Source organism: Macrosteles quadrilineatus, unplaced genomic scaffold, assembly GCF_028750875.1.
Source record: "Macrosteles quadrilineatus isolate MER2022 unplaced genomic scaffold, UCM_ALF_1.0 Scaffold_5__1_contigs__length_97177068, whole genome shotgun sequence".
NCBI classification, from domain to species: domain Eukaryota; kingdom Metazoa; phylum Arthropoda; class Insecta; order Hemiptera; family Cicadellidae; genus Macrosteles; species Macrosteles quadrilineatus.
Genome location: NW_026542598.1, coordinates 93,598,081 through 93,625,631, shown reverse-complemented (window position 1 = coordinate 93,625,631; position 27,551 = coordinate 93,598,081). Strand labels below are relative to the sequence as shown.

Sequence of the window (27,551 nt, the reverse complement as noted above, 5' to 3'; positions counted from 1 at the left end):
TCCCACTTCATGAAGTGGGATGCCTACATTTTTTAAGGTAAGCCTGCTTATCCTATCCTTTCTCACACCTATTCTCAGGCAATTAGCCCTTTCTCTCCAAACCTATCTTTAGAGTTGGTCATTGGGAGATTTTACAGCAGTTTGTGTCACTCCTGGGAACAAATGATTATCAATAGAGAAAATACAGAGTGTGTAACATATAGTAGGCTAAATAAAGGAACTTGCTTACCTAAGCCGAATGGAATGTAAAATTCAGGCACTTCTAAGACTCCATTTTTCAAAAACCTCTCCGGCCTGTAGATGTGGGGGTCTTCCCAGAACTTTTCGTTCATCATGCACGAGTTGAAATTCACTACAAGCATTGTGTCCTAAAACAGATTAAGAGTTCATAATATGTGAAAAACATTAAGAGGCGGTTCACAAGCTCGGGTTTATCGTAATCCGCCGGAAATAACCGGTATTTGTGCTGCAACTTAAAAAATCAGGTTCAGTTATCTGATTTCATACAAACTTTTCATACAGGCTTGTGTTTGAAAATCAACAAAAATTGATACATTAGCTTTAAAAAAATAAAATACGCGAATAATTATCACTTTGGAAATTTTAATTTAGCCTTTTTTCACGATCATTCTATTGTATAGAAGTGCGTAAGTCAGGAGCAGTGGCTTCACATGTGTTTCCAGGCTGTTGTTACCAACGTCTCATCAAAGATTCCCTGCGAATCTCTGCCATTAGGCTCCGCATCGATTTGGTCTTGACCAAAGATAAGCCCGGCTTTCACATCATTACGCCCTGTCTCGTGAACCAGTTTTTTATCGTCTCTTATATAGTCCGGTACCCACGTCTGGTCGCTACTATGAAGTCCCGAGCTCGTGAACCGCCCCTAAATGCATAGGTAATGTCTTATAAGTAATAAGTACAATTAGCTCACCACCATCTCATGAGGGTGCTGACAGTTTTTTTCTGTAAAATATTTTTTCTTTATAAAAAAGATGTTGGCGGCCTCTTATAACCTTACTTTAGTCTGTCCACGTAGACTGTGGAACTGTAAGTGAAACCTATATAGCAAAGCAAGGGGGGAGACGGGACAGTACAACGGTGAAGTGTACTGATAAGAAGTGGCAGGTACCAGGATCCAAACCCACAACTGTCTTGGTCAATAAATCTGCCAAGTTTAACGAAATATTTTAGTGAGCTAATCAGGCAAATAGAAATTCTCTTAGTCTGCAGGTTTGCTGCGGTGGGGGTATCTTAAATTGAATAAAATTAGGTTGTCTTTTTCTCTATGTAAGATTTCCTATAAAACCATATAAACTGACCAATCCAACCACTTACTTTAGGAATGTCGTATCCTTGTAGTGTGGTGTCTTTCCGAGCTCTGTGTGGAATGCCGAACGTTCGTCCCACAAACATCCTCACTGACTCTAACACCACTGCCTCCATGTAGGGCATGCTGGAACATTTACATCTACTTACAAACAGTGTTCACCACCGAGGACATAATCTACATGCAGTAGACAATAGACATACTATCCCATGTCAAGGTTGTAGCTATTTTGGAATAAGAAAGAACCATAGAGAAGTAAAAAAAAAAACATACTTCTCTATGAAAGAACTCAGTTCAATTTTCTACTGTTCTCAATGGTAGAGTGTGTTTCTAAAAAATACTTTCCCCACAGTTACCCAACAATGTACATGTTCTCTCACTGATTTGAGAAAAGTGGCCAATTCGCTCATCATTTCGCTCACTCTAATTACTTTATCTCACTCCAGATTTGCAACGTGAAGGCACGTTTCTTCTCCAATTTATTTGTTTTATGGTAACTGTAGGAAAAATATAATGTGCAAAGTGCAATCGCCTCACTCGAGAAACCATTCCTCACTCGCCTACGGCTCGTGAATAAGGATTTCTCTCGAGTGAGGCAATTGCTCACTTTGCTCACTAGTTGCACAAATAACTATTCCCACGTCACCAATATGTTGATCATGCTAATATGAATGTAAACACAGCTAAATTAGCAAGTTGGTCAGCATGCTTGCCTAAATAAATTATATCAAATGTAGTGGTTATAGTCATGGACCAAGGGTGGGGTCTGTTTCCTGTACCTTGTATTGTTCACTGGTTTTACAGCAGGTCCTTAAATGCTGCTGTTCACACTAAAGGAGTCTTGGGAGCCCAATAAATACAAGTAATTTTCTTTAATTAAATTTGCCATATTGTGGTTTCTCTTAAAATTTCTGTTGATTTGACTAAGACGCTTGAAAAAATACTTCTGATATCCATATGCCATATACTGTTATAGGGACACATAATCCATACTTCATTACATAATTTATGTCACAAGGGATTATTTTTATCTTCAAAATTAAATTTCCTTGACTTCTTAGATTTATGGAAGACAGGCTGATACAGAAGTTTTTTAGATTTACTAATTGTAGGTGTAGGTGAATTACTTAAGAACACAATCTTACTTTGGCCTGTCGTTCAAGTTGGGCAGCCTGTCTCTACCAACCACTCGATCAATCTCTTCCTGAGCTTTCTTCTGTACATCAGGAAACAACAACATGTAGAGAAAGCAGAACGCGAGAGATTTGCTGGTTGTTTCCGACCCAGCCATGAACATGTCCAGGCAGATAGCTAGCAGCTGGTCCTCTGGAAAATATTACAAGTTACAAAAAACCTAAGGGCTTTGGATTGAAATCTTCGAATTATTTCTATGTTGGAGTTCAAAGTGGCTCCCCAGAGTTGGATACTCTAGCCACAAATTAGTTTCAATATAATTTTGTAAAACATTTTTACAATGGATAATTTTGGGCCAAATAAGCCAATTTACTTTGTTTGCTTTTAAATTCAAACTAAGTTCCATAAATGTATAAACTTAAGTTGTCTGTCAAAATGGATACCAAGGATAAATACTTGTTAGAAGAAATTAGTACAGTTCAATGTTCAAAGTGAAATTTATAATTATATTTTCTCTTACTATATCAATAAAGGTAACAACAGACTTGATATAGGCCTACCTGAAAAGCTAGGTTTGCGATCAGGTGAGTTGAGCATTTGCAGATAAACGTCCATGAGATCTCTGGGCTTGTCAGGAACAAAACTTGCTTTGTGACTGTCTAACTCTGCCTGTGGAAAAATGCATCACAAAATTAAACTGTCTTTTTATATTTTTTCTGAATGACTGTAACTTATACAAATTGATGTTTCCATTTTGTATGCTCCAACAGGCAAATTTATATTGAGACGACAAATAAATTCATCTATGGATCGAAAATCCATCCTGCTACAGGTTGAACCAGCAGTTTTCAGATTTGAATGGGAACACTAAGATTACCCTGCTAACCAGACAAATTAGATTTTTGAGACAACTCGAGACAAGCAAGGCTTGAAGCAAAATAATTCTGAAAACCCAGGTTCCAATCCAATACTACCAGTGACTTTAAGCTGTGTGGTAATGTTAAAGTGGATTCTTAGCCCATAAGCAGCATAATAATATAGATATATTTTAAACTATGAGAACACTCTGTATTGTAGAATACTCTCCACATAAAGTTGTATGATAATTTTTTAAAGTTTGATAAAGTTGAAACTTTGATAATTTGACTGGGACGGATGGCGTCGTCCTGTAATCCAGCTACTATAGGAGGTCATGAATTGTGGATATTTATAGGGATGCACTGTGGATGCGATGCTCCCTGGTGTGAATTAACGTCTGCACTTGTGAGTACTACGACAATCTGCAGTACTATCCCGATAACTAGACCAATTCATAAATTACAAGGAAAAAATGTGGTTCGGATTCCACTATAAACTGTAGGTCCCTTAGTTGCCATTAGCTGTATGGGCTATTAATTAACAGCTGTGCCTAAGGAACATGTCGGCCTTAGTCACTAACAAGACTACAAGACCGCACCACTCATCCTTCATTCATATTTCGGTTAAAATACGCACATAGTGGCGTCCCCATCTTAAATAATTGATAATTGATAATTGAAATAGTTTACAGATAGGTGTTACTCAAACTTCTTGGTCGAATTCTAGGTTAATCATTATCAGAAATTAATGGTTACCACATTTATTAGCGAATTTCCCATAGGAGGGAATAAGCTATTACCGTAGTACTCATGGTAAGACCTGGACCCGGGACCGATTTACTTTTTCGTTTTAAGGTCCCTAGATACCAAAAACACCATCCGTTTAAATTCATATATAATATATTTATATATATATGTGTCCGTTAGCGCTATAACTCGAGCAAAAATAATTCGATTTTGATGAAATTTGGTACAAACGTGTAAGCCTGCGTTTATTCAAACGAGTTCGCTAACCAGCATGATCGGACTATGGGAACAGGGGTTTATGGGGGTTTTATGGGGCAAAAATTGGGTTTTCCCATTTTTGACCCTAACTTAAAAAAAATTAGCATTTTCTTTCCAAACCATTTTGTAGAACTTAAAAAAACAAATAATTTAGTATATTGAAGCGTTATTATGCGCCTAATGGTTACAGAGATTAAATTAAATTCCAAAAAACTGTAAATTTAAAATTCCCATGTTATTCTTATGGAGAATAAGTAAACTGTTGTAGTTTGCTTGTTTATGATTATATTTTGATCAAATTTGGCAAATGCATTCATTTCATACTAAACTACTAACATTTTACAAAAAACACCTTTTTACCCTCCCTGTTGTAGCAAACCTAAGTCAAGATTGTTAAAACTTCTGCTTTGCTTTGATTTCAAAAAAATTGTTCAAGATTTATTCTACAATCTTTTGTATACTTACTAACATTTTTAATTTGAGATTTATTGTAGTGTTTACAAAAGGAGCATGCACTTAGAAATAATAACTGGGTCGGGGTGCTAATTTAGCGGTTTTAACTAAGCTTATCTCAACACACCTTTATTTGCCTTTTCATATATGACGAAGACAATTTCCAATATTTTAATCAGGAAAGCCTTTTTATTATCAAAAGACCAAAGCTACCTTATTAAACTAATATTTATTCACAAACATGTTGCTGCCTTTAGCAGAGTTAAACCTTTGGAGTAATTTAAATTATTTATTAAAAATAACATCAACAAAAGCAAACAAAGACAAACAACAAACTATTTTTTACACTAAAGATATGTTGTACTGGGATATATATCTGATATATGTATTAGATTTATTTAAGTTTGTTTATACTGTATTACAATAGTTTGTTTTACATTTGAGCTTTTCAGGGACTTATGTCCCTTCAAGCCACTAGTGTTATTTAATTAGGGAATAAATGTGATATTTTTAAGGAGACATTTTAGTGTAAATCCAATCAGGCAAATGGAAATTCGCTTAGTCTGCAGGTTTGCTGCGGCGGGGGTATATTATTTAAACTGTCATCTAAACATTCTTTACTGCCTTGCAATGCCATTAGAAATTCTTGTGAACCTTTATAAAACTTACCCTCAAAAACTTCCACAGTTGCTTGTGAATGTACATAAACTTGTTGTAGCCAGATATCTCGGGAGCTAGGTACTGCAGGACAGGGAACTGACTGAACAGAGCTCCCACCATGTCTATGTTGGCGAACAACTCGGTCAGTAGAGTTTGAAGGTCTTGTAGCTCCTGTAACACAGCGTAATGTAACACAAAATAGCATAGCAGTACCATCAACTTGTAGAGAGCATTTTGCTAAACATCAAAAAGGTACTTAGTTCTGAACAGCTTATGATGAAGTAAAGGTTGAGTCTGTGTTCTAAGTTATGTATTGTTCACTGGTACAATGGCCAGTATTTTATTACAGCCCCTGAGTTCACATTAAAGAGGACTAGTAAGCTAAAATTACAACACATTTGATTAATATGTTCACTCGGTCACATTCCTTTCCCATTAGTGCCATCCATTCCTGCTATCCATTCCTAAGCTAGCCCCTAAGGGAAGAGTACCCAGTGACATTCCTCCATCCAGGTTGGTGGTATGTTCAGCTCTGCGAGAGGAGGAAGTGCGCCATCAATCTCTCACCTGCCTGTGGCTATGGTTCTATGGGCTTCGGCCCGCTTGCTGTGTGCGATCAACATTATGTGGGGCAAATCCTCGACTTTGGAAGTAGCCTTTCCTGGAGGTGAAATCGGGCAAGTACCCGTAAGCTCACGGGGACACTCTAGGGGAGCGTAACTTTCCGCAGTGTGAGGGTAACGGCTGGGCGCACTCCATCAGCCAATCCCTGTCTCTGAGCCCGGAAGGTATGGTTATCTAGAGTGTGGGGGGTTTTCTCTGGAACCTCAATTGAGTTAAGGGTGTCGCCACCTTTGGTGGATAGGTTCATCCAGGTGGGTCCCACTTCTAAACCCGCCTCCTTTTGGGAAACCCTGAGGGCCTGGCAGTGATGTTGGGCTTGATGGGCAAACGAAGTAGATCGGGTGTTCAAATCAAGCCCGCTATAGGGGTATCTTTCAACTTGGAGCCCTATACTACAAGGTAAAACTGGACAACGGTTACATTGGCAAGAGACACGATCAGTTGAAGAGAACATCAGTGCCAGAAACACCACACAGCACACACTCCAGCTCATCCTTTATTTTAAAATCAACCTTTAGATTGGATGTGTCATAAAGAACTTTGAATCAAACTAAACTTGATTTTGAAATTGAAAAAGCACAATTCTGTATTTCAACCTATACTTTAAACTTTACCTTTTCCTCAGGGTTGTATCTGATTCCAGCCAACATGGACCACAAAGTATTGAGGACACACACATTGAAAGCGTTGGACATTTCCACCAAGATCCCATTCTTTCCACTCTTTGCTATTCTCTTCTCAAATGATTCTACCAGAGCCGCAGCCTCATCCTCTGTTAGTCCAGCCATCGTCTTACGACCGAAACCAAACTCCCGCAAGTGTCGAAGGACAAAGCGCTTCTGTTCTTGCCAAAACTCTTCATCAGTTAGGATCAAACCTGAAAAAAATAGTTGAATATTTCAAACAATTAATAAAGAATGTTTAGAAGTACTTAATGTGAAAATGTTTAGTATAGGTTTTTTGGGGTTACATATAAGAAAATCAATAAGTAACTAAATGGCAAAAGAATGAGGATTTTTAATGATACATTCCTCATTTGTAGATTTGCACCCTTATCTATATACTTAATACAATAAGTGTTTTCCTTGTAACATCCCTTTTCCAACCCTCCTACGTAACTGATTTTTACGTTTCAGATGTAATTTTACAGCTTATCATCTAGTGCAACTGTGCATGGTACCTTATTAAAAAGGTAATTTACTTTAGGGCTTCGCCTCTCTCACTATTTGAACGAATCGTGCTTATAGCCTCTGGGAATATCCAAATTAAAAAGTAAATCTGTACTGGGTGTAGGTCTTACATTGCCACCTACGGTAATAGCTATTTCCCCCTAGGAAAATTCGCTAATTAGGAATAAATAGCTAACACCCAAACACACAGTATAAAATAATCAACAGAAAAATAATCTGAATTTATCTTTCATGAGCATAAAGGGCTACGTTTCATCCTATACCTACAGGTTGATGATAATACTGTGTATTACCTTCTAATGCATAGTTAATTGTTAAATTCTACTTATTATAGTAAATAAATGGAATTTAAACCTTGCTCACCTCTCCGAACTCCCCAAGTGCGAGTCTCGTAGAACGGTCCGTGAGGTCTCCCGTCAAAATCCTCCCTCATCATCATCTCTCTAACCGCCTCATAGCTGGTGCAGACGACAGTTCGGTCCTTACCGATACGCAGGCCCACACAGCCAGTCTTATATTGCTCGGCCATCTTGACAGAGGCGAGGTAGAGATATCCTCCCATCTCCTTCCTTAGCCGATGAATGGCCAACGCACTGCCTACCACGGGCCACCATACTGGGCCTGGAAAACACGGATTGGTGTATATGTGTAAATTGACTGGTTTTATATGATTTGTTATAAATTGAAAATATAAACCAAATAAAGTAGGCGACAGAGACAAATGATGATAAAATACCTCAAAATGATAGCAAACCAGCAAAATGAGCGTTTTTCCATTCGCCAACATGGAGTAAATACTAAGTCAAAGTCAGTGTCAATTATAGTGACACACAAGAACCCTTCCCCTACCACAGTTACTTTTCTTATTTCGTACAGTCATCTCATCAATTAATTGCCATAGGATTAACTTAATACCACCAGCGTACATAGAAGTGTGTATATCAGTGTTGTTGGTAACATTTCCCTCCACTCCCACTTGCCATGCAAGTCAACACAACCCATACAGTACCTATGTCGATCAATTAGAATTTAGATTATTGATTTGAAATTAAACCTTTTTGGACTATGTGTGCAAACAGAGCCACAAACTAGAATTGTCAGTGACATTTTCTTCCCGCAATTTTTAACATATTGGTACTCACCAGGGGGGAAGTTCTTCGGTTTCTTCGAATCTAGGTACAAAAGAAGTCCCAGGATGAAGATGAAGAGTGTTGCCTCTATCCACATCCTGAAATATTTAAATATGAATACACTTTCAATGCAGATCCTAGTACATGTATGTGAGGATTAATGTACACACTAATTCATAGTCCATTATGTTGAGGGGGAGTTTTCCTGGGTCCCCCCCACCACTTGTTTTCTGTTTTCTTAATCCATGTTACAGCTGATTGGGGTTGGGCTTATTAACATTTGGCCAGCTGTGGTTTCTAAGGTAGGGTGAGGTACGTGGAGGTGATGGAATTGCTTTCCCTACAACCGCCTAAATTTTGTCAACATGATGTTAGTATAATGTTAGGCTAGGATTATACTAGAACGCTGGCGTCCGGGATGCTGGCATCCGGGATGCTGGCATCCGAGAGCCTAGCGTCCCACCTCGAGCCGAAAAATGACGTGATTTGTGTTGGGATGCTAGCCTCTCGGAATGCCATTTTATTTAAATGTTTAGTCACTTTTTGTTTATATCTATTTAAATAACATTAGGTTTAATGAGTACCAAGGTTTGATGCTTCATGGGGGCTAATAAAGTGTGTTTTTTAGTAAAATACTGTATTATTAGCTTAGTATAAAACAAATTGGCCAAGTTTAATCAAAATATATCCATACACAAGCAAATTCCAACAATTAACAACATTTTCAATAAGAATAACATGGAAATTTTTAATACACTCTTTTTTTAATTTTCTCCATAACTAATAACAGTAAAAAAACACTTGTTTTTAAGCTCATTAAAATTGGCTAGAGAGAAATTGTGAATTTTATAGTTTTATGGGTCAAAAATGACAAACCCCCTTATTTAGCACATAAAACCCCGTTCCCAAGTTATGTTCATGCTGGTTCGCACTCATTCAAATTTATCCAACCCTGCCAACCCTTCACCTTAAACCCAAATTTCTTCAAAATAGAACAAAAATTACTCCAGTTATCGCGTTTACAGACATATATAGCCTATATAATATTTAAATCTATACGAACGGATGGTGTTTTTGGCCTCTGGGGACATCAAAATGAAAAAGTAAATCGGTCCCGGGCCTAGGTCTTACCATGCCACCTACGGTAATAACTTCGAGCTTTCGTTGGCTTTTTTTAGCATCCGACGCTTATGGATATAGCATCCATAGTATAATCGCCCCCATTTGATTTAATGCCCCACTAGCGTCCCGGACGCTGGCCTCTCGGACGCCAGCGTCCTAGTATAATCCTAGCCTTAGTTTTGGATAAGGCACAGAGGTTTTTTAATGCTGATTTCACAATAAAAACCCATGAAATTCTGAACAAAATCGTATATCTCCAATTGCTGTAAAAATTGCAGTTCAAACGTTTTTGTGACTTCTGTTACTTTCCCATAAAATAACAAAAAATCGGATTTTCGAAAAAAAATTGATTTCTGATTAAAATTAGTATGTTGTGGTCCTTTCTTACTCCAAACAAAATATTGCAAACCCCAATTGCTGTAAAAATTATGGTTCGTTTTCCCTATGTAATATCATAGTTACTCCCATCTGAGTCCCACCTTTGTAGTTTGACCCAAAAAGGTTGTTGACAAGCTAATGGGAGAAAGTATGAGTCAGATTGCTGATACCTGTTATTTAAATCTTAAATCCACAATAACTGACAATAGTTTTTGACGTATTATTTGAAGAGGACACCGACTAAGTATTCAAAAATCTAATGGAAAAAACATGGGTCCAGTTTTCTGGTACCGTTTACTATACTTGTATGCTAAAACGTCTAAAAGCCTAATTTTGACAATTTGACAGAGGCAGCAGAACCGACCCTGACGAAGTTTCTTAACTAATTAATAAATTCCAACATTACAAAAAACTACAAAAAATAATATCCAGTTTTATCTCCGCCAACTAAACATGAACGTAAGTAGTAGTCCGGAACTCAGCCTCCGTGTTACATCACAGATTATACAACAGCTGATTGCCTGATCCTGGGCTGTTACCGAAGAAAGTCAGAGAAAGTGGTTCGGCCGGAAGAGGCTGAGGTTCTCAAAAACAGAGATTACGCAACTGTGACGGCCAAGGTGTGGGTCAAGCCTTCAAATTTGAACACCGCAGCTCCGGTCCTCACCTGCACCTGTTATGGGGCCGAGTTTGCAGGGAAAAGGGGAATGGAATGATCCAATGACACCATACTCATAGCCTATTCTTTGTTGTATTTCGTTCATTCCTTGTTGGAAATATCCACTTTGGTGCAGTTGCAAAAAACTGAAATAGTATATTTCGTACCTAGGGCCGAAAATGAGGTTTTTGCCAGCTTGAGATAGTTTTTAATAAACGACCAAGAGCTGCAAAACCATTTCGGTCCGTGGCACGAACGCTTTTTCACCTCACTATACCCTATTACCACTATTCAACACAATTATAATGCACACTGATATTCAACTCAACTACAACTTTAAGGTTATTTGAAGAGATAATTTGAGGAATCAGCAAAAATAATAATAAATAGTTGCTAGGCAGCTGTAGCTATAAAACAATTCTCTTGCAATGCTATGGATACTGAATTTAATATGCATTCATGTTTTAAGAAAGTAAGCGGGCAGCTGATTTTGCGGCCTTAGGTATGTAAAATGTAAAAACCTGCTCAGTCCCCAAATGACGATGACAGCTGGCATGGCCAGCAAAACGTAACTTTCAGCCACCAATTAACGTATGTAAAACAGCTAAAAACATCATACAGTGGTGAAATAGTATATTTCGTACCTAGGGCCGAAAATGAGGTTTTGCCGGCTCGAGTTAGTTTTTAAGTTCGAGACGAAGTCGAGAACTTAAATCGATCGAGAGCTGCATAACCATTTCGGCCGTGGTACGAACGCTATTTTTCACCACACTATACCCTATTACCACTATTCACCACTATAATAATGCACACTGATAGTCAACACAACTACAACTTTAAGGTTAATGAAAGAAATAATTTGAGGAATCAGCAAAAATAAAAATAAATAGTTGCTAGGCAACGGCGACAATAACACAATTTTATTGCAATGCTATGGATTTTGATTGTGTATTTAAAATGCATTCATGTTTTAAGTAAGTAAGCGGACAGCTGATTTTGCGGCCCCGGCCTGTAAAAACCTGCTCGGTCCCCACATTTCGATGACAGCTGGCATGGCCAGCAAAACGTAACTTTCAGCCACCAATTAACGTATGTAATACAGCCAAAAACATCATAGTGTGGTGAAAAAGTTGTTTTCACCACACTATCATGTTTTTGGCTGTATTACATACGTTAATTGGTGGCCGAAAGTTACGTTTTGCTGGCGATACCAGCTGTCCATAATTTGGGGACCGAGCAGGTTTTTACAGGCCGGGGCCGCAAAATCAGCTGTCCGCTTACTTACTTAAAACATGAATAAAATTTAGAATGCATTTTAAATACATAATCAAAATCCATAGCATTTCAATAGAATTGTTTTATTGTCACCGTTGCCTAGCAACTATATATTTTTATTTTTGCTGATTCCTCAAATTATTTCTTCACATAACCTTAAAGTTTTAGTTGTGTTGACTATCAGTGTGCATTATTATTGTGGTGAATAGTGGTAATAGGGTATAGTGTGGTGAAAAATAGCGTTCGTACCACGGACCGAAATGGTTTTGCGGCTCTCGATCGATTTAAGTTCTCGACTTCGTCTCGAACTTAAAAACTATCTCGAGCCGGCAAAACCTCATTTTCGGCCCTAGGTACGAAATATACTATTACGACTCATCTTTGATGGGTAAAGCAAGTATTAATAGACTAGGTTAAGGATTAAAAATGTGTTGGGTCTAAATAAAATTAATTATAAAGGCATAACCTAGCCTAACGTGAGAATTATTAGTTACATAAAGTACCCCTTGATGTATTGATTAATGGTGATAGGCTTTCTTTATTTGAAACTCTTTAGGTGTCGGAAGTAGAATGGTATTTTGCCTATGTGAAAAGAAACACCATCGAATGATAATGTTTTTAATTAGGTAACTAATTTTAGGGTTAATATTGATTACAAACACTTTATTTCAGGGGATTTTCAATGTTCAGAATCAAGATTAGTTAACACGTATAAAATATAAACTACCTATAACATAGATCAAGCGTCATCCTACAACAAATCTTTGCGCGCAAATGTAAGGGTTTGAGTTCTTACTGATTATAGCCCCAATTGTGAGCCGATTTAAAAGATCTTGGTGACATATTTTTTCGGTAATATTATTGTAGTTTTGCAGTTTTTTTTATTTTGATAATTGAAAAAAAATGTGGGGCTCAAATGTTGGTAAAAATGTTAAAATACGGGTTTTTTATAATAAGTTTTAACGCATACAAAAAATTTTTAGAGAAAAAATAAAAAAAAATGGGGACAGTGCAATAGATTCTTATAAACAAGAATCTGCAGGTAGTTTATTAAAAACTTTAAGAATAACGATGTAATCAACCAGATTCGAAAGGCTTGCAAGCGCTCTCCATGGCGCTGTTCAATACAATGGTGGCATAGGGGCATCGGCGTTCAGCAACTTCGTATTGAGAAATCCGAGCTGAGGTAGAGCGCACCTTTGGACTGGCCCACTGTAGTTTCGAACCATAAAAATCCACCTTTAGTATAGTGTCATACGTGCTTGCACTCGTGGGTTTTTATGTTGTTGAGGTTCATGTTGTTCAATTTAATAAAAGCAATTTAAGGAGTTTGTGGAGAAAAGTTGATAATCTATTTGGTAAATTTGTTTATTAAGTAGGCAACGAAAATTGGCTACGGTCTAACATTTATAGTTAATTAGTTTGTTATAAAATGAATACACGATGCAAATAATACTTTACTTTAATTCGAGCTATGTGTGTTTGTGGGCATGATTGTTTGCATATATTTTCTCGGAGTCCAGCGGAAGGATTTGGACTAAAGTTTGGACTTACTTAGTGGGTACTTTATCTATATAGTCAGTTTATTTAATTAACAGTTAGGGCCTAGTTACAAAGCTGTTTTCCTGCTATAACCAACTCCATTATTTAAGTTACACGGTTCTTAATCAGATTATTGGGGTTATTAATCGCACGTGGTTTGGAGTTGCTTATAGTGTCTTAAGTGTTTTAAATTTTATTCAAAAGGGTCAAGTTTTTAAAACGTTTTTATTAGCTCGCTTTCTTGTCCGGTACAAATTTTGCAATCAATTTTATACTAAGTTTCCGATGAGCTAGAGACTTGAAACTTGAAACATAGCTCACAAATGAATGACAATGCAACATTATATAATTTAATTTTCATATTTCCCTTGGGCTACGCCCCACAGGCTTGTTTTTATTAACTCGCTTTCTTGCAAATTGTGATACTTCCCGATGAGTTAGAGACTTGAAACTTGAAACATAGCTCACAAATGGATGACAATGCAATATTATATCATTCAATTTTCATATTTCCCTTGGGCCAAGCCCCTTGGGCTTCCAAATTATCCATGTTTACATTTTGAAAAAATGTAAATATATCAATTAATTTAAGTCAGCTGTAAATTATTAAATTTTACAGTTCGAAGAGCAGAGGTAAAGAGGAACTGCAGCTGAAATAAAAATTGTGCAGAGATTCTTTATACAAAGAAACATTTCAAAATAAAGATAAACAATCTGATTGCTGATATAAAGGTGTTTTTTAATAATGTAATTTTGTTATTTATTTAGTATTCTATAAAGTAAACAATAAATTAAATAGATTGATATATTTATTGTTAGTAGGTAGGTCATACATTCAATCTAATGCATAATTATATGAAAACAAACTCAAGTAAACCTTAGATTTCCCACACGCCTCTGTCTTAACCTTGATATAGATGCCTGAAATAGATTTAACATCCACACACATTAAAAATCCTTTGTAAAATCCAGCTTGTGTCAGTGCAAGTTGATGCAACTCACAATGTTATCATCTCACGGTGGTAGTGATAAGAGCTGTTATCTCATCGTACTGAACAGCTTCTACCTTCTCTAACACTCCAGTAGCAGACTAGAGACGCTTCAGTTGAGAAATATTTAGATTTGCCTTTGCTAGATTCACTTCATTTAATGAAACTAAATCTGTCCACATTTCTTTTACTCTAAATCAAAATTCTTGTCCACCTGTCACAATAAACAACGCCCAACTTCCCGAAGTAACTGAGGTTAAATACTTAGGTATCCATTTAGATAGGAAGTTAACTTGGAAAACACACATTTGGAGAAAACGGCAACAACTAAATTTAAAATCTAATCAGTTAAATTGGCTCATCAGAAGAAAATCAAAACTTAGTCTAGAAAATAAATTATTGCTATATAAAACTATATTGAAACCAATATGGACATATGGAGTGCAACTATGGGGCTCGGTGAGTACTTCTAATATAGAAATTCTCCAAAGATACCAATCGACAATGCTGAGGAAGATAACAAATGCACCATGGTATGTCAGCAATAGGACACTACATCAAGACCTTAAGATGCCTACAGTTAAGGACGAAATCATGACCATAAGTGAACGTTATATTACAAAATTGGAATCTCATCAAAATCATTCAGCTCTTAACTTATTAAACAACATGGATACAATTTACAGACTTAAGAGGCCATCAATTCTCGACCTGCCCTACAGATTTTTGTAAAGTGTTTTTATTGAAAAATTTGTTGTTGAGAGTGCTTAACAGCTATTTTTAATGTTCCAAAGTCAATTTTTCGTATTACATAGTATTCACTTATTGTTCAATATATAATAGAACAGATTGTAAAGTAAATAAATAAAAAAATATACATATATATATATCAATTAATATAAGTCAGCTGTAAATACTTAAATTTGACAGTTCGAAGAGCAGAGGTAAAGAGGAACTGCAGCTGAAATAAAAATTGTGCAGAGATTCTTTATACACAAAGAAACATTTCAAAATAAAGATAAACAATCTGATTGCTGATATAAAGGTGTTTGTTAATAATGTAATTTGTTATTTATTTAGTATTCTATAAAGTAAACAATAAATTAAATATTTTGATATATTTATAGTTAGTAGGTAGGTCATACTAATGCATAATTATATGAAAAAAAACTCAAGTAAACCTTAGATTTCCCACACGCCTCTGTCTTAACCTGATATAGATGCCTGAAATAGATTTAACATCCACACACATTAAAAACTAAAAAGTTGAAAATAATTTATAAATATGTGGAGAGTATAAAATACTTGTAGGAATTAAAACGAAAAACTTTGGGTGCATGAAATTGATAATAATACATTAGTTCAATGGATGAAGGCAATCAAATTATTTGACTGATTTAATTTTATTTGATAAGCATTCATTGCAGGATAAGCCTATAGGTCAAATTGAAAATTTTCACTTTTGTAGAGTGAGTTTTGTAGAGTTGTTAAGTCCAGCTTCTAAATTTGTACCAACATTTCTTTCTACGCCAGTGGCAAGTTAAGTCAATCATAAACAGCTGTTTGCGGTGCAAAAGACATTCACGTTTAGAGGATGAGCCGGGAATTCGAACCCGTCCCTCCCGCACCCAAGTCCGGAACGCTAACCACCCAAAATGTTCAATCAAGGCTCGAAAGTCCCACATTGTTTGAAAAAAATAATTTCACAATGCATTTTAGTTCCTAATCAAATAAAAATACAATTTTTAATATTATTTTTCCCAAACACTAATGAAAAGTGGTGGGGGTAATTTTGTTATAGGGCCTACTCATTTCAGTATACTTTTATCAATAAACTTTACTAATATTTTATAAAACCCCTAGTAGATTCTTAAAGTGCACTGAGCAGCAGCCTAAAAAATACGATGTAACCTCCTCATATAGTTACAAAATGCTCAAACTCGCATTGTGACATTCATGATTCGGCTTATATTTCTCCAACATTTATTCATCTGCAGAAGAAGTTCAGTGTGCTCTTGTCGTGTCTAATAACATCTAAACACAAAAACCTTGCCTAAATGGTACCTATCTTGACAAAATTATTTGCAGTGGTCTATATTACGGACCGTGGCCATCCGTGGCCCACTGGGTTGGTAACATTATTGAAAGTAACATGATATTTTGGCTGTAAGAATAAATACTATTTAAGCAGCTACTGTCATGACAGAAAGGTCATAATCCTTTTAAACTAGATCACATTATCCATTATAAGATACGTTGATTAACAATGCATGTAAACGTCAATATTTACGTAACAGCCAATTTACAGTATGTTTTTCTCTTTGAAAGTACCACATTGCTATTCCATTTGCATTATTTGTTGCCAATGAAGCCACACGACCATATAAACGAGGAGGCCCCTTACCGTCGATTTCGACGGGTTTCACCTAGTGTTAATTAACGGTCGACCGGTTTTTATGTGTGTTTTGTGTTGTGAACTTTTTACGCACCTCTTCAGGGAAGTTTAGTGAATAGTTCTTATACGGATCCGAGGGGGTAGGTTGGTTCCGCATTTGCTACCTACACTAATCCGGGTCCCGTAGGGTGGGTTATAATCTGGTAGGTCAGTTCCGCATTTGACGGCTTTAACAATAGATCTCTTGAAATTGTAAAGATCAGTGAAGCGTACAAAAATGCCAGTCAACCGAAATAATCCATAAAAATAAGCAAGTTCTGAATGAGTTAAAGTTGAAGTAGCATGTTCCAGTTGTAACGATTTCTCTAGTTTTTTACCATAGCTGATGCAGATATTTCTTTCACCGATCCCAATCTTAAAGGGCGAAGATTATTATTGATTATTATTATATTGAAGATTATTATCCCAATCATTATTGTGAAGCCGCAATCTTAAAACTAAAAAATCACATTACACCAGCTGCTGCTTAAATACGCTTATGTTACAAAATGCTAATAGCTCAGTTGGTAAACTAAACCTGTCACAGGAAAAACTTTAAACTTTGTAAGCATCTTATAACAAATTAAAAATATAAAACAGAACTAGTGTACATGTTGCTCGAAATCGAGCAGTTGTCTAGTACCAGCACTATAGAAGCTATATTAAAACTAGTAGTCATAATTTTCTATGAGTTTAAAAGACCCTATTAAAAGCGTATGCAACTAATGGAAATACATACGCATAGATACGCACAGATACGTATAGATACGCATGGATAATAACAGTTATAATAAACACGTCTTGTAAATATTGTATCATATTTCAGAAGCTGACCATGTTTTTACTGTTTTCGAAAAATGGTTCCCGTTTTACCCATAGCCGCATAAAGTGATACTGATTACAAATTGCAGTCATTTTTCTTAAAGAGTTATAATTATTCATCAAGTATTACTGATTACCTGCACTAACAGTAAAAAAATGCATAATCAAAGAGTATCTTGTGTGGTTTTATGTAAGGTCGTATGAATAATAGTAATATTAAAAAATAATATTATTTATTTCTCTTTAGGCCTACCTTCAAGATGTTAAATTTACAAAAAGAACAAATACAATGAACATACAAAATACAATGAACATACTAAATACAATGAACATACAAAATACAATGAACATACAAAATACAATACAACGAAATAATGAAAATAAAATACAACGAAAGAGCATAATGAATGGTAAAATGAATGTATACATTCCAAAACATAAATAATAGCATTGAGTATACACGTACAACATATGATAATAGCATAGGAAAACTTGTTAATTGCCCATACATGATAATTACAATGGTAATTAATTATGATAATTGTTATTGTTACATGATAATTGCCCATACAACGTTTCTACGTACAACAATTCAAACTAAAAGTGAAAAGATACCATGTTGATGTATTGCATTCTAGTTAATCTTTTTGCTCGATATTGAGCAATCTTTTCATCAATAAATGCCTTCCTAAGTCTGGTCTTTCTTGAAAGCGTTCTACATCGGTTCCTACTGTTGATTGAAATGTATGTTTCAATTTGAACTTCCATCAAGCATTTTGAGAACAAAAAAATGTTAGGATGTGAAGTTGGACACGAGGCTTTCCATTTTGAGTGGAATCCTTCGCAGGAGTTAGTGGTTTTCCACAGGTATCTGTGCAGTATTATTACTAAATAGTCAAATCAGTATTATTACTAAGATCAATTTTGTTAACATTTATGAAACAGGTGATTTTCTTACATCCTAAACCTAAAATATGTAGAGTTTGTATCATTAATATTCCGAATTTCGAATCGGATACAAGCGTATCCAATCTTTGGATATTTAACTTAAATTTGTTCAATATTCATTCTACGTCGGCTTTTAGTGAGGCTAATTACCCTTGTCTAATGGAGTGTAACCCACCTTTGTCAATATAAATGCGGAAATAACCTACCTACTTAAGGGGCCCACCAGATTCAAATGCGGAACGAACCTACCCATTTATGGCCCTAGGGTCATTATCTGCGGAACTAACCTACCACCGGATCCGACGATGGCGCTCGCGCCAAAATGTACATAATCCACTGGGACAATACTTCGGACCACAAGGCGACAAGCAGGTATTTCAACCTTTTATTTATTAAAGTTGAATGTTTTCAGTGAGTTTGTCATATTGAATTACATTGTTAAATGTCATGAAAGTAAAGTAAGTAGGAATATGAACAGTATAACTGTATACTATAGTTGTATGCATTTAAAGCATTATTGTTAATACTATTAACCCGTAGTTAAAATAGCGTGTATAACGTCAACGAAGATATGCAACTGAAGGCAATATTACAATTGTATGGGACAGATCTGAAACCGATTTGAAAACATTATTTTGGCAACAATTTTCTATAAACTCTGTTAAAATATTGCACACTTTTGAACGAGTTTTAAATTCGGAGTTTGATGCATTGAGAGTTGTAGTCATAGAAGACTTGGAAAATTGAAAAAGTCCAGGTACAAAATATTACTAAATAAGACCTGGTAGCCTACCTGATGGTTATGCACTGTTTATCCAAGCACTTTCACTACGCGGCGGCCGCCGGTGCCGTCTCTTATATAGACTCTCCCCACTTTGAAACTTGTGTAAAGGGGGAAAAAAACTCCCAAATATGTATAACAGGTGCAGTTGTATACTGCAGTGTTACATTGATCCCCGTTTTACTGGACTACTGCAGAGAAATTAACGGCGGTGGGGAAATTTAAAAATTAATATGGTTTAAGGGGGCACTCTCCTAAAATATTTTCAAATTTAGCAGTGAACAACTTTGTTTTTTTGTCAAATAAATCTGTAGATGTGATCAGAATTTATGATGATTTGCCCCACCACCTCCGATGGGGGATTATTATAAAATCATACATTTACGGAAACGGATGTTTCTTGTGTTAGATATGCAAGATGATTTAATTATCACATTTATCTTTTGAAGAGTACTTTGTACTTATATAATCTGTAGCAACACTAAATATTACAATAAAAATATTTTAAATGGAAAATCATTCAACATCTTTAATACAAATTGTTTAGTATTTACAATAGCATCTATTGTCTCCCAAAACATTTAAATATTTGTTATTGAAATAATCTGAAATAGTCTGACCATCATTCAGGCGCTTCTTTCCAACTTGAATGTCAGGAAAATCTAAGGATTTATTACCAGAAGATCCGAGCTCAGACTTAACAACATTCCACACAGCTTGACTTTTATTATCAGCAGTTGATATTACTTCACAATTATACATCTTCCTAGCTTTATCACATACAGTCTTAAAAATTTTCCTGTAATTCTTATAGTAAGCTATAAAATTCTTATCTTTACTGGTTTTTGCAAGTTTGCTCAGTTGCCTTTTAGTTCTGCTTGATTCTGCTTATCGCAGAATAATAATTACCATAGCTTAACCACGACCACAGCAATAAAAATATTGTTGTGAAACATTATCATTCTTAAAATAGTGTTTAGTTATTGTGTACATAAACTTAGTTTGTTTAAGTTATATAGTAAGTTATGTAAAATAACTATTAGGCTTTTGCAATGATTATCTGTTGAAATAACCATTTGATGTGTTTACCGTGATACCGTTGATGCGACCGTGGAAATATATACAGGACGTAGACACATGGTCAAATATACATTGATGCGGAGCGGAGAGGGAAACTTGTAGGAATCAGGCCTTTTTATAGTCAGGGTAATAGTAAATTTAAGATCAGTTTAGCCTTTAGTGGTAAATTGATTGCTATAGTAGCGAATACTATTTTCTATTGTATTCCATTTAAAATGCTTTAAAATAAAACGTTATACAGGGTGGCTGGTCATCAGTGTGACAAAATTTTTTTGGCGTAAGTACAAAGTAAATGCAGTGCATATAAAAGCATATAAAAGGTTCCAAGTCCAAAAATTAGCTTCCCAAAGAATTATTTTATGTTTTTCAAAAATAACTATGTTTTCAAACCTAATATAGCTATTTCTCAATTACCTGTAAATGGATTTGAGTAGACAATGTCATTTTCGTGTTCTACATTAAATTTTAAATAAGAATTATTGAAAATGACGGGGATCAGTTGTAAAACCTCCATTGTAAATAGATTCAAAGATAAAAATTAAGATGTTTGATAAAAGTTTAAAAAAACATTGGTATATTTTATTTGTTCACACCCTGTATGCAATAAAGTGTCCGAATATGTTAAAACTGCGCCATTTTATAAGCTTTCTAACCATATGATACACTATTGAGGTTTAAGGCCCGTTGTCCAAGAACGCGTCTGTTGCGTCTGACGCTGAGTAATAGACGCTAGCGATGGACGCTCGGTGACTGCTTAGCATTGATTTCAATGGACCCGTTGTCCAAGGGAGCGTCTGACGCGGGGCACTGCTCCAGGAGCAGACGGGATCGCTGATGGCCAGCGTCTATTGCGTCTATTGCATTATTGTTTCTGTGTTCTCCCGTATAACCCATAATATACTGTATCTTAATGTAATGACTATAGTCAAATAAATATAGGATAAGACCTTAAAAAATTGCAAGAAAATATTTTATGATTTTATTTTGTAGTATTGGGTCTGCTAAGTGACATTCTAAAAGTTTACAAAAATCGGCCATGGGTAGGCCTAACCCCCTAAAATCATGATAAAAAATAACAGTTTTCCCCAACATTGGACAAATACAAAAAATGATTCCACATGCATTATTATGCACATTTTTTAGGCTTAGGACCACCACCACTATTTATTGGGTGGTAAGTACTTTATTTCGATAGAAAACGCGTTTATGGCTGCCATCTTGGATCCGCCATATTGGATATACATATTTTTCTATGTAATGATAGTGTTGTGACACATCATTATAAAGTAGATTTTCATGCTGATTTGAATTCCGAAATCAGTTTAAATTTTTGTTTTGTTTTAAAGATAAATTCAAACGAAAACTCTCCCCCATACATTTCTTATAGACGTTTCATACTTCAAATTAAATTTTAAATTTAAATTTAAAATTATTTTTTTATATCCCCAGTTTTTATTAACGCTTGCAGTTTGTTTTAGCCTTAAATTATTCAGTAATGTAAAAACTTCCATTGATTGTAGCTCATGTCCATTGTAGCTCACTATTGATCATTAAAATCGGACGAGTTAGAGACCAGCTACAAACGAAAACACAAATGTAAATTTAACTTTTTTTTATAATTTTGTATTTATTAAAAGATTTATAAATCGGGTTGTTAATACGCCACCAAGTTCTTTCTGGTCTTAAAATTTTCTGTAAATGTTTGGCTTTAATTTGATTAATCACTTCTGACAAAAATTTAAAATGAGTCATAGACCTTAATTTAATATTAAATTATTTTTATTTGTCTTAGTAGACATATATCCCCAATTTTAAATAACTCCCAAAACTCTTTATAGTCCTAAATAATGCACTAAAGTATTGACTTTTATTTTAGCTATGGGTTACATATTGGGAGTTATTTAGAATAGGGGATATGTGTCTTTAACTAAAGACAAATTTCAAAATAATAATAATTTAATGTTAAATTAAATTATTACAACTTAAACGTTAAAGGATTTAAAGGAACATACACAGTTTCCTTTAAAAGTTAAAAAGTCACTAAACAGCCTCTCGTCTGCATTTAAGTGATTTTTGATAAGTATTTTCAAATATCCTTCCTCACATCTCTTTTTGAAAACACTGTGGGTACACAATCGAGGATCACTTGAGGACCAGAATTTTCTCGCTTTCCATCTCTTCGATGAACAGGATCTTCAACACTTTGCTCTTAACAGTAATAGTTAGAGCAAAATAAATTTTATTTAACACAGTCAGCAACCAACTGTTGAACTGAATAGACGCGTTCTTGGACAACGGACCTCTAGGCCGGGGCCACACGACGCGGATCATCCGCGCGGACGGACCACGCGGATGATCCGCGTGGTCCGACAACACATTGAATCAAATGAGAGTGGCCACACGGGGCGATCCTAAGCCGCCTGGGCGGATTGTCCGCGCCATGTCGCGGATTGTCCGCGCGATCATAAGCCGCGTTGTAGGGGACGACACACGTAGTCTTATGAGAGTGGCCACACGATGCGGATTGTCCGCGCGGTTGGAGCTCATTTTCAAGCATTTGTAGTTGTTTTTTTTAGTTTGTGCTTGTGCGTTTTGGTTTATAGGTGTAAAATGTTTGATACAGACAAATCAATAGAACTTGTTAAAGACAATGTGGGATTTCTCATGTTGTACATTTCTTATGAGTATATCTTCCTTAGTTATATGTGGTCAAAGCAATTGAAGTAGCTCGTCAAACGATGCTATCTACATGCGATAGTAACAAAAAAAAACTCCGAACTATGGTTTCGCATGTGCTCGTAAAAGGTTTGGAACACAAATGGTTTATCGGTTATGAAATGATGGACCCAATGATTTCGGTTTGCCTTAGGCTCTAGCTCACCACACGCTTCTAATGCACAAACTAACATACGTGTTTCTTCCATGACTACAACGAGAACGAGTGAATTAAACCATGTTAGAATCTCAGGCTGGGAAACCTCAACCGGAAGCGGTTCATCCGCTCCGTGTGGCCGGGACATCGTCGCGCGGCTTATGATCGTACGATCATAAGCCGCGCGGACAATCCGCCACGTGTGGCCCCGGCCTAAGCGATCGACGCCCAGCGATCATCGCTCGGCGATCATCGCTCTGCGTCAGACGCAACAGACGCGCCTTGGACAACGCACCTCTGTTGTTTGTTTTAGTGGTTTGAATACCAGAAAACAGGGTGTCTTTAACATTTAAAACATAGAAAGCCGGCATGAATTAAGCTAAAGTTTAATTTTTTTCAGCTTGAACAGTAAAAACAGTAAAAAAGTTCCCTGTTTTCTGGTATTCAAACCACTAAAACAAATACTACCAATATTATATTTATATTATATACCAATATATTTAGTATACCTTAAATGTTAAAGTTAAGTTCCTAAACAGGTGGATTGGCAGATGTGGCCCTATATAGCATAGCATGGCCTCCAAGAAGCACGAACCCGACTCTTTATGAGGAGATATGTCAAAAGCATTGTTTATCCTCAAAAGATTCAAAATTAGGCCCAGTAAGAGAACGTCCACTGTAACGAGAAAAATATTGCACAACATGTGAGCTGAAATAGATCATCGTCTGGATGCCTCTAGAGCAAGAAATAGGCCCACGTTGAGTTTATTAGCTATGCATAAAATCTTTTTGATGTCAGGATTTCAACAAAACAAATAGTGTTTTTCTATCTTATTTTCTTTCTAGTTTTAGCGAATTTCCCATATAGGAAATAAGCTATTACCGTAGTACTCATGGTAAGATCTGGACCCGGGACCGATTTACTTTTTCGTTTTGATGTCCCTAGAGGTCAAAAACACCATCCGTTCAAATTCATATATATATGTCCGTTATCGCGATAACTCGAGCAAAAATGATCAAAAGCGCTGGTTAGTGCTTCAACTCCCATCGTTAGTGCTCTTACGGTACAGGAGCTATGACCTAAAAACTGTGGGCGGGGCCAACTTCACGGAATAATATGTGAGCACCAACTTTCAAAACTGTACCAACGGTTAGTGCTTCGGTAGTGCTGGTTAGTGCTTCGACTCCCATCGTTAGTGCTCTTATGGTTCAGGAGCTATACAAAAAATAAGCTATAAAAAACTGTGGGTGGGGCCAACTTCACGGAAGTTTTTTTTTTTTTTTTTTAAGAGATTGGTGGCCTCTTTTAACCTTGCATTTGCCCGTCCACATAGACTAAAAGCGCCCGTGCGTGGAACGTTTATAGCAAAGCGAGGGGTGAGCCGGTACAAAGGTGAACCGTACTGATAAATTTTAGTGGCAGTGACCAGGATCCGACCCGACGACATCCGAAGTCCGCGACGCTATCGACTCAGCCACCGACTCACTACCCCCCCATAGTGTGAGCACTAACTTTTAAAACTGTACCAACGGTTAGTCCTTCGTTACTGCTGGTTAGTGCTTCTACTCCCATCGTTAGTGCTCTTACGGTTCAGGAGTTGTAACTAGAAAAACTGTTGCGTTGTTAACTTTACTGAAGTTAGCCCCCCCAACCAGTAGTAATAGGTGAGCACTAACTTTCAAAATAGTGTAAATGGTCAGCGCTGGTTAGTGAATGCTCTTGGAGTTTTAATGAAAAGCTCTAGTTCCGAGGTTAGATTTTTAAGGCGATTGAAAGACAGCTCCACTCAATTATATCAACTAGACTCCACACATTTTTTAAAGCTTTAAATAAAAGGTAATATTTTCCCAGGGAAGTTATCCCCTCCTCACATGGGGCCAGGATTCATTTTTAGTACATTTAGCCTATCAAAAAACAGTTAGTACTGTATATATTTTTACTGGGGTTGGCTAACTTCCGTGAAGTTGGCCCCACCCACAGTTTTTTGGTCATAGCTTCCTGAACCGTAAGAGCACTAACGATGGGAGTTGAAGCACTAACCAGCACTAACGAAGCACTAACCGTTGGTACAGTTTTGAAAGTTAGTGCTCACATATTACTACTGGGGGGGGGGCTAACTTCCGTGAAGTTGGCCCCACCCACAGTTTTTTGGTCATAGCTCCTGAACCGTAAGAGCACTAACGATGGGAGTTGAAGCACTAACCAGCACTAACGAAGCACTAACCATTAATACTAGTTTTATTGTTAGTGCTTTTATGGGGGGGGGGCTAACTTCACGGACCTCCGATTTTCATGAAATTTGGTATAAAGCTACGTGTAAAGCTACATTTATTCGAACGAGTTCGCAAACCAGCATGATCGGACTATGGGAACGGGGTTTTACATGGGGTTTTATGGGGTAAAAATAGGGTTTTCCCATTTTTGATTCTAAAAACACAAAACAATTTTACAATTGCTTCCCAAACCATTTTGTAGAGCTTGTTGTGCGCCTAATGGTTACGGAGAAAATTCCAAGAAATTGTAAATTTAAAATTCCTATGTTATTCTTGTGGAGAATAAGTCAACTGTTGTAGTTTGCTTGTTTATGAACATATTTTGATCGAATTTGGAAAATACTTTAATTTCTTACTAAACTATTAACATTTTACAAACAAAAACAAAAACACTTTTACCCTCCCTGTTGCAGCAAACCTATAAGTACTAAGTACTCATTAAACTAATTCTATTTAAATAAGAAATAAATGTGATATTTTTATGGAGGCAATTTAGTGTAAATCCAATCAGGTTAATGGAAATTCACTTAGTCTGCAGGTTTGCTGCGGCGGGGGTATTTATTTTTATTTCATAATAAACCCCACCATTATTTTATGGAAACCCTGGATAATTAACTCATTTATGTACAGTAAACTTAAATGTTGGTTATACAGCATTAAAAAATATTGACATTTAGGGTAATTATCATAGGGCAACTCAAAAGTATAGATTATTCGGGTAATTGTAGCTCGCATTTAAGCATTTAAAACAGGGTAAAATCACAACAACGAGGTGGTGGTGGCAACACTGGTGTGCACTCAACAACGGAAAGAAAATTCAGTTTTATTTTTATTTTTGTGTTTTAATTCTACATTTAATTCCGAATCCACAGAAACCAGTTATTTATAAGGCAACAAATTAAATACGAATTTATTTTGGGGTTACCTTACTCATGCAAGGATATTTTTATGAGAAACAGCAAAAAAAAATACCTCAACTATTATATGCTACTAACGCTGTAAACATTTCTTTAGATGTTGTGTGGTTGGCTACAAGCATCTAACATTTCTAGTAATCGTGTAAAATACCATTTTGTATTCGTTTTTTTTTTGCATCATTGTTTGTAAACAAAACAAACACTGCTGCAGCTGTTGCACTTTGCACTTCCATCACCGTAATCCTGTTTCTGACGTTTCTGTTTCTGCAACGTTATTACGTTACTGTTACTTGTACTAAAACAAAACCTAACCTATTCATCCAATATTTGATTTTGGTTATTTGTATTGTTGCAGAAGTGTTTGTTATTTATTATTTGGTAGTGTTTAATAGGAAAAGAAAATTGAATTCAAACATACCTAGAATAAAGCGTTTTGGGAAAAGACTCAATAAGAATTTAACCGTCGTGAAGTTAGCGGCTCTTTTCATCGGCGCTTTTTCGGTTTGTAATAGATGTGGGTTGGTACGCCTGTGGGCGCCACAAACGCGTTTTGCAGGGATGTCGGAAACGCAATTCAATGACAATACGGTGCGAAATGATGTTTTTTCATTTATATAACGTCAATTATACCTTGATAAAACGTGTATACACGTTAAAACTAATTAATTGGCGTATTTTAAAAGGCATATTTGAGACCGTACTGTACATTATACGTAGCTATGGCTTATCATAACGCGATCAATTAAAACTCCGAACATAAAAAAGTGCATAATCGTTTTACTAAGCCCATCACACCACCTTTAAGCTATTATAAAGGTAATATACAATGTCTAGAATACTCAGTATAAATATGATTGAGGCAGTCCCCTAAATTACGAAGTTATATGGCAAAATGTATATGGTTGATAGGAACTTGCATCAGGAAAAAGTGCACAATGTTGACCCTAAGCCCATCACATCAAATTTGAGGTATTCTAATGGTAATATACAATGTGTAGAATACTCAGTATAAATATGATTGAGGCAGTCCCCTAAATTACGAAGTTATATGGCAAAATGTATATGGTTGATAGGAACTT

At 36.1% G+C, this 27,551-nt stretch overlaps 1 protein-coding gene across 3 annotated transcripts in view; it reads right to left on the bottom strand.

Annotated features, from left to right (window-relative positions):
• Positions 1–19,362, bottom strand: part of LOC128993967 (probable cytochrome P450 303a1) — a 36,530-nt gene extending 17,168 nt beyond the window's left edge. For 2 of the 3 annotated variants that reach the window (XM_054418114.1, XM_054418112.1), the window contains exons 1-9: positions 19,342–19,362; positions 8,393–8,478; positions 7,614–7,871; positions 6,675–6,937; positions 5,446–5,607; positions 3,022–3,130; positions 2,473–2,653; positions 1,336–1,453; positions 230–368 (exon numbers count right to left, since the gene is read on the bottom strand). In XM_054418114.1, the coding sequence (XP_054274089.1) occupies positions 230–368; positions 1,336–1,453; positions 2,473–2,653; positions 3,022–3,130; positions 5,446–5,607; positions 6,675–6,937; positions 7,614–7,871; positions 8,393–8,477 (1,315 nt within the window). In that variant the 5' untranslated portion in view covers position 8,478; positions 19,342–19,362. Of the gene's footprint in view, positions 1–229; positions 369–1,335; positions 1,454–2,472; positions 2,654–3,021; positions 3,131–5,445; positions 5,608–6,674; positions 6,938–7,613; positions 7,872–8,392; positions 8,479–14,232; positions 14,268–19,341 lie in introns of those variants that run through there. The other variant, XM_054418113.1, reaches the window with a different exon arrangement.
• Between the last annotated feature and the right edge of the window lie 8,189 nt (positions 19,363–27,551).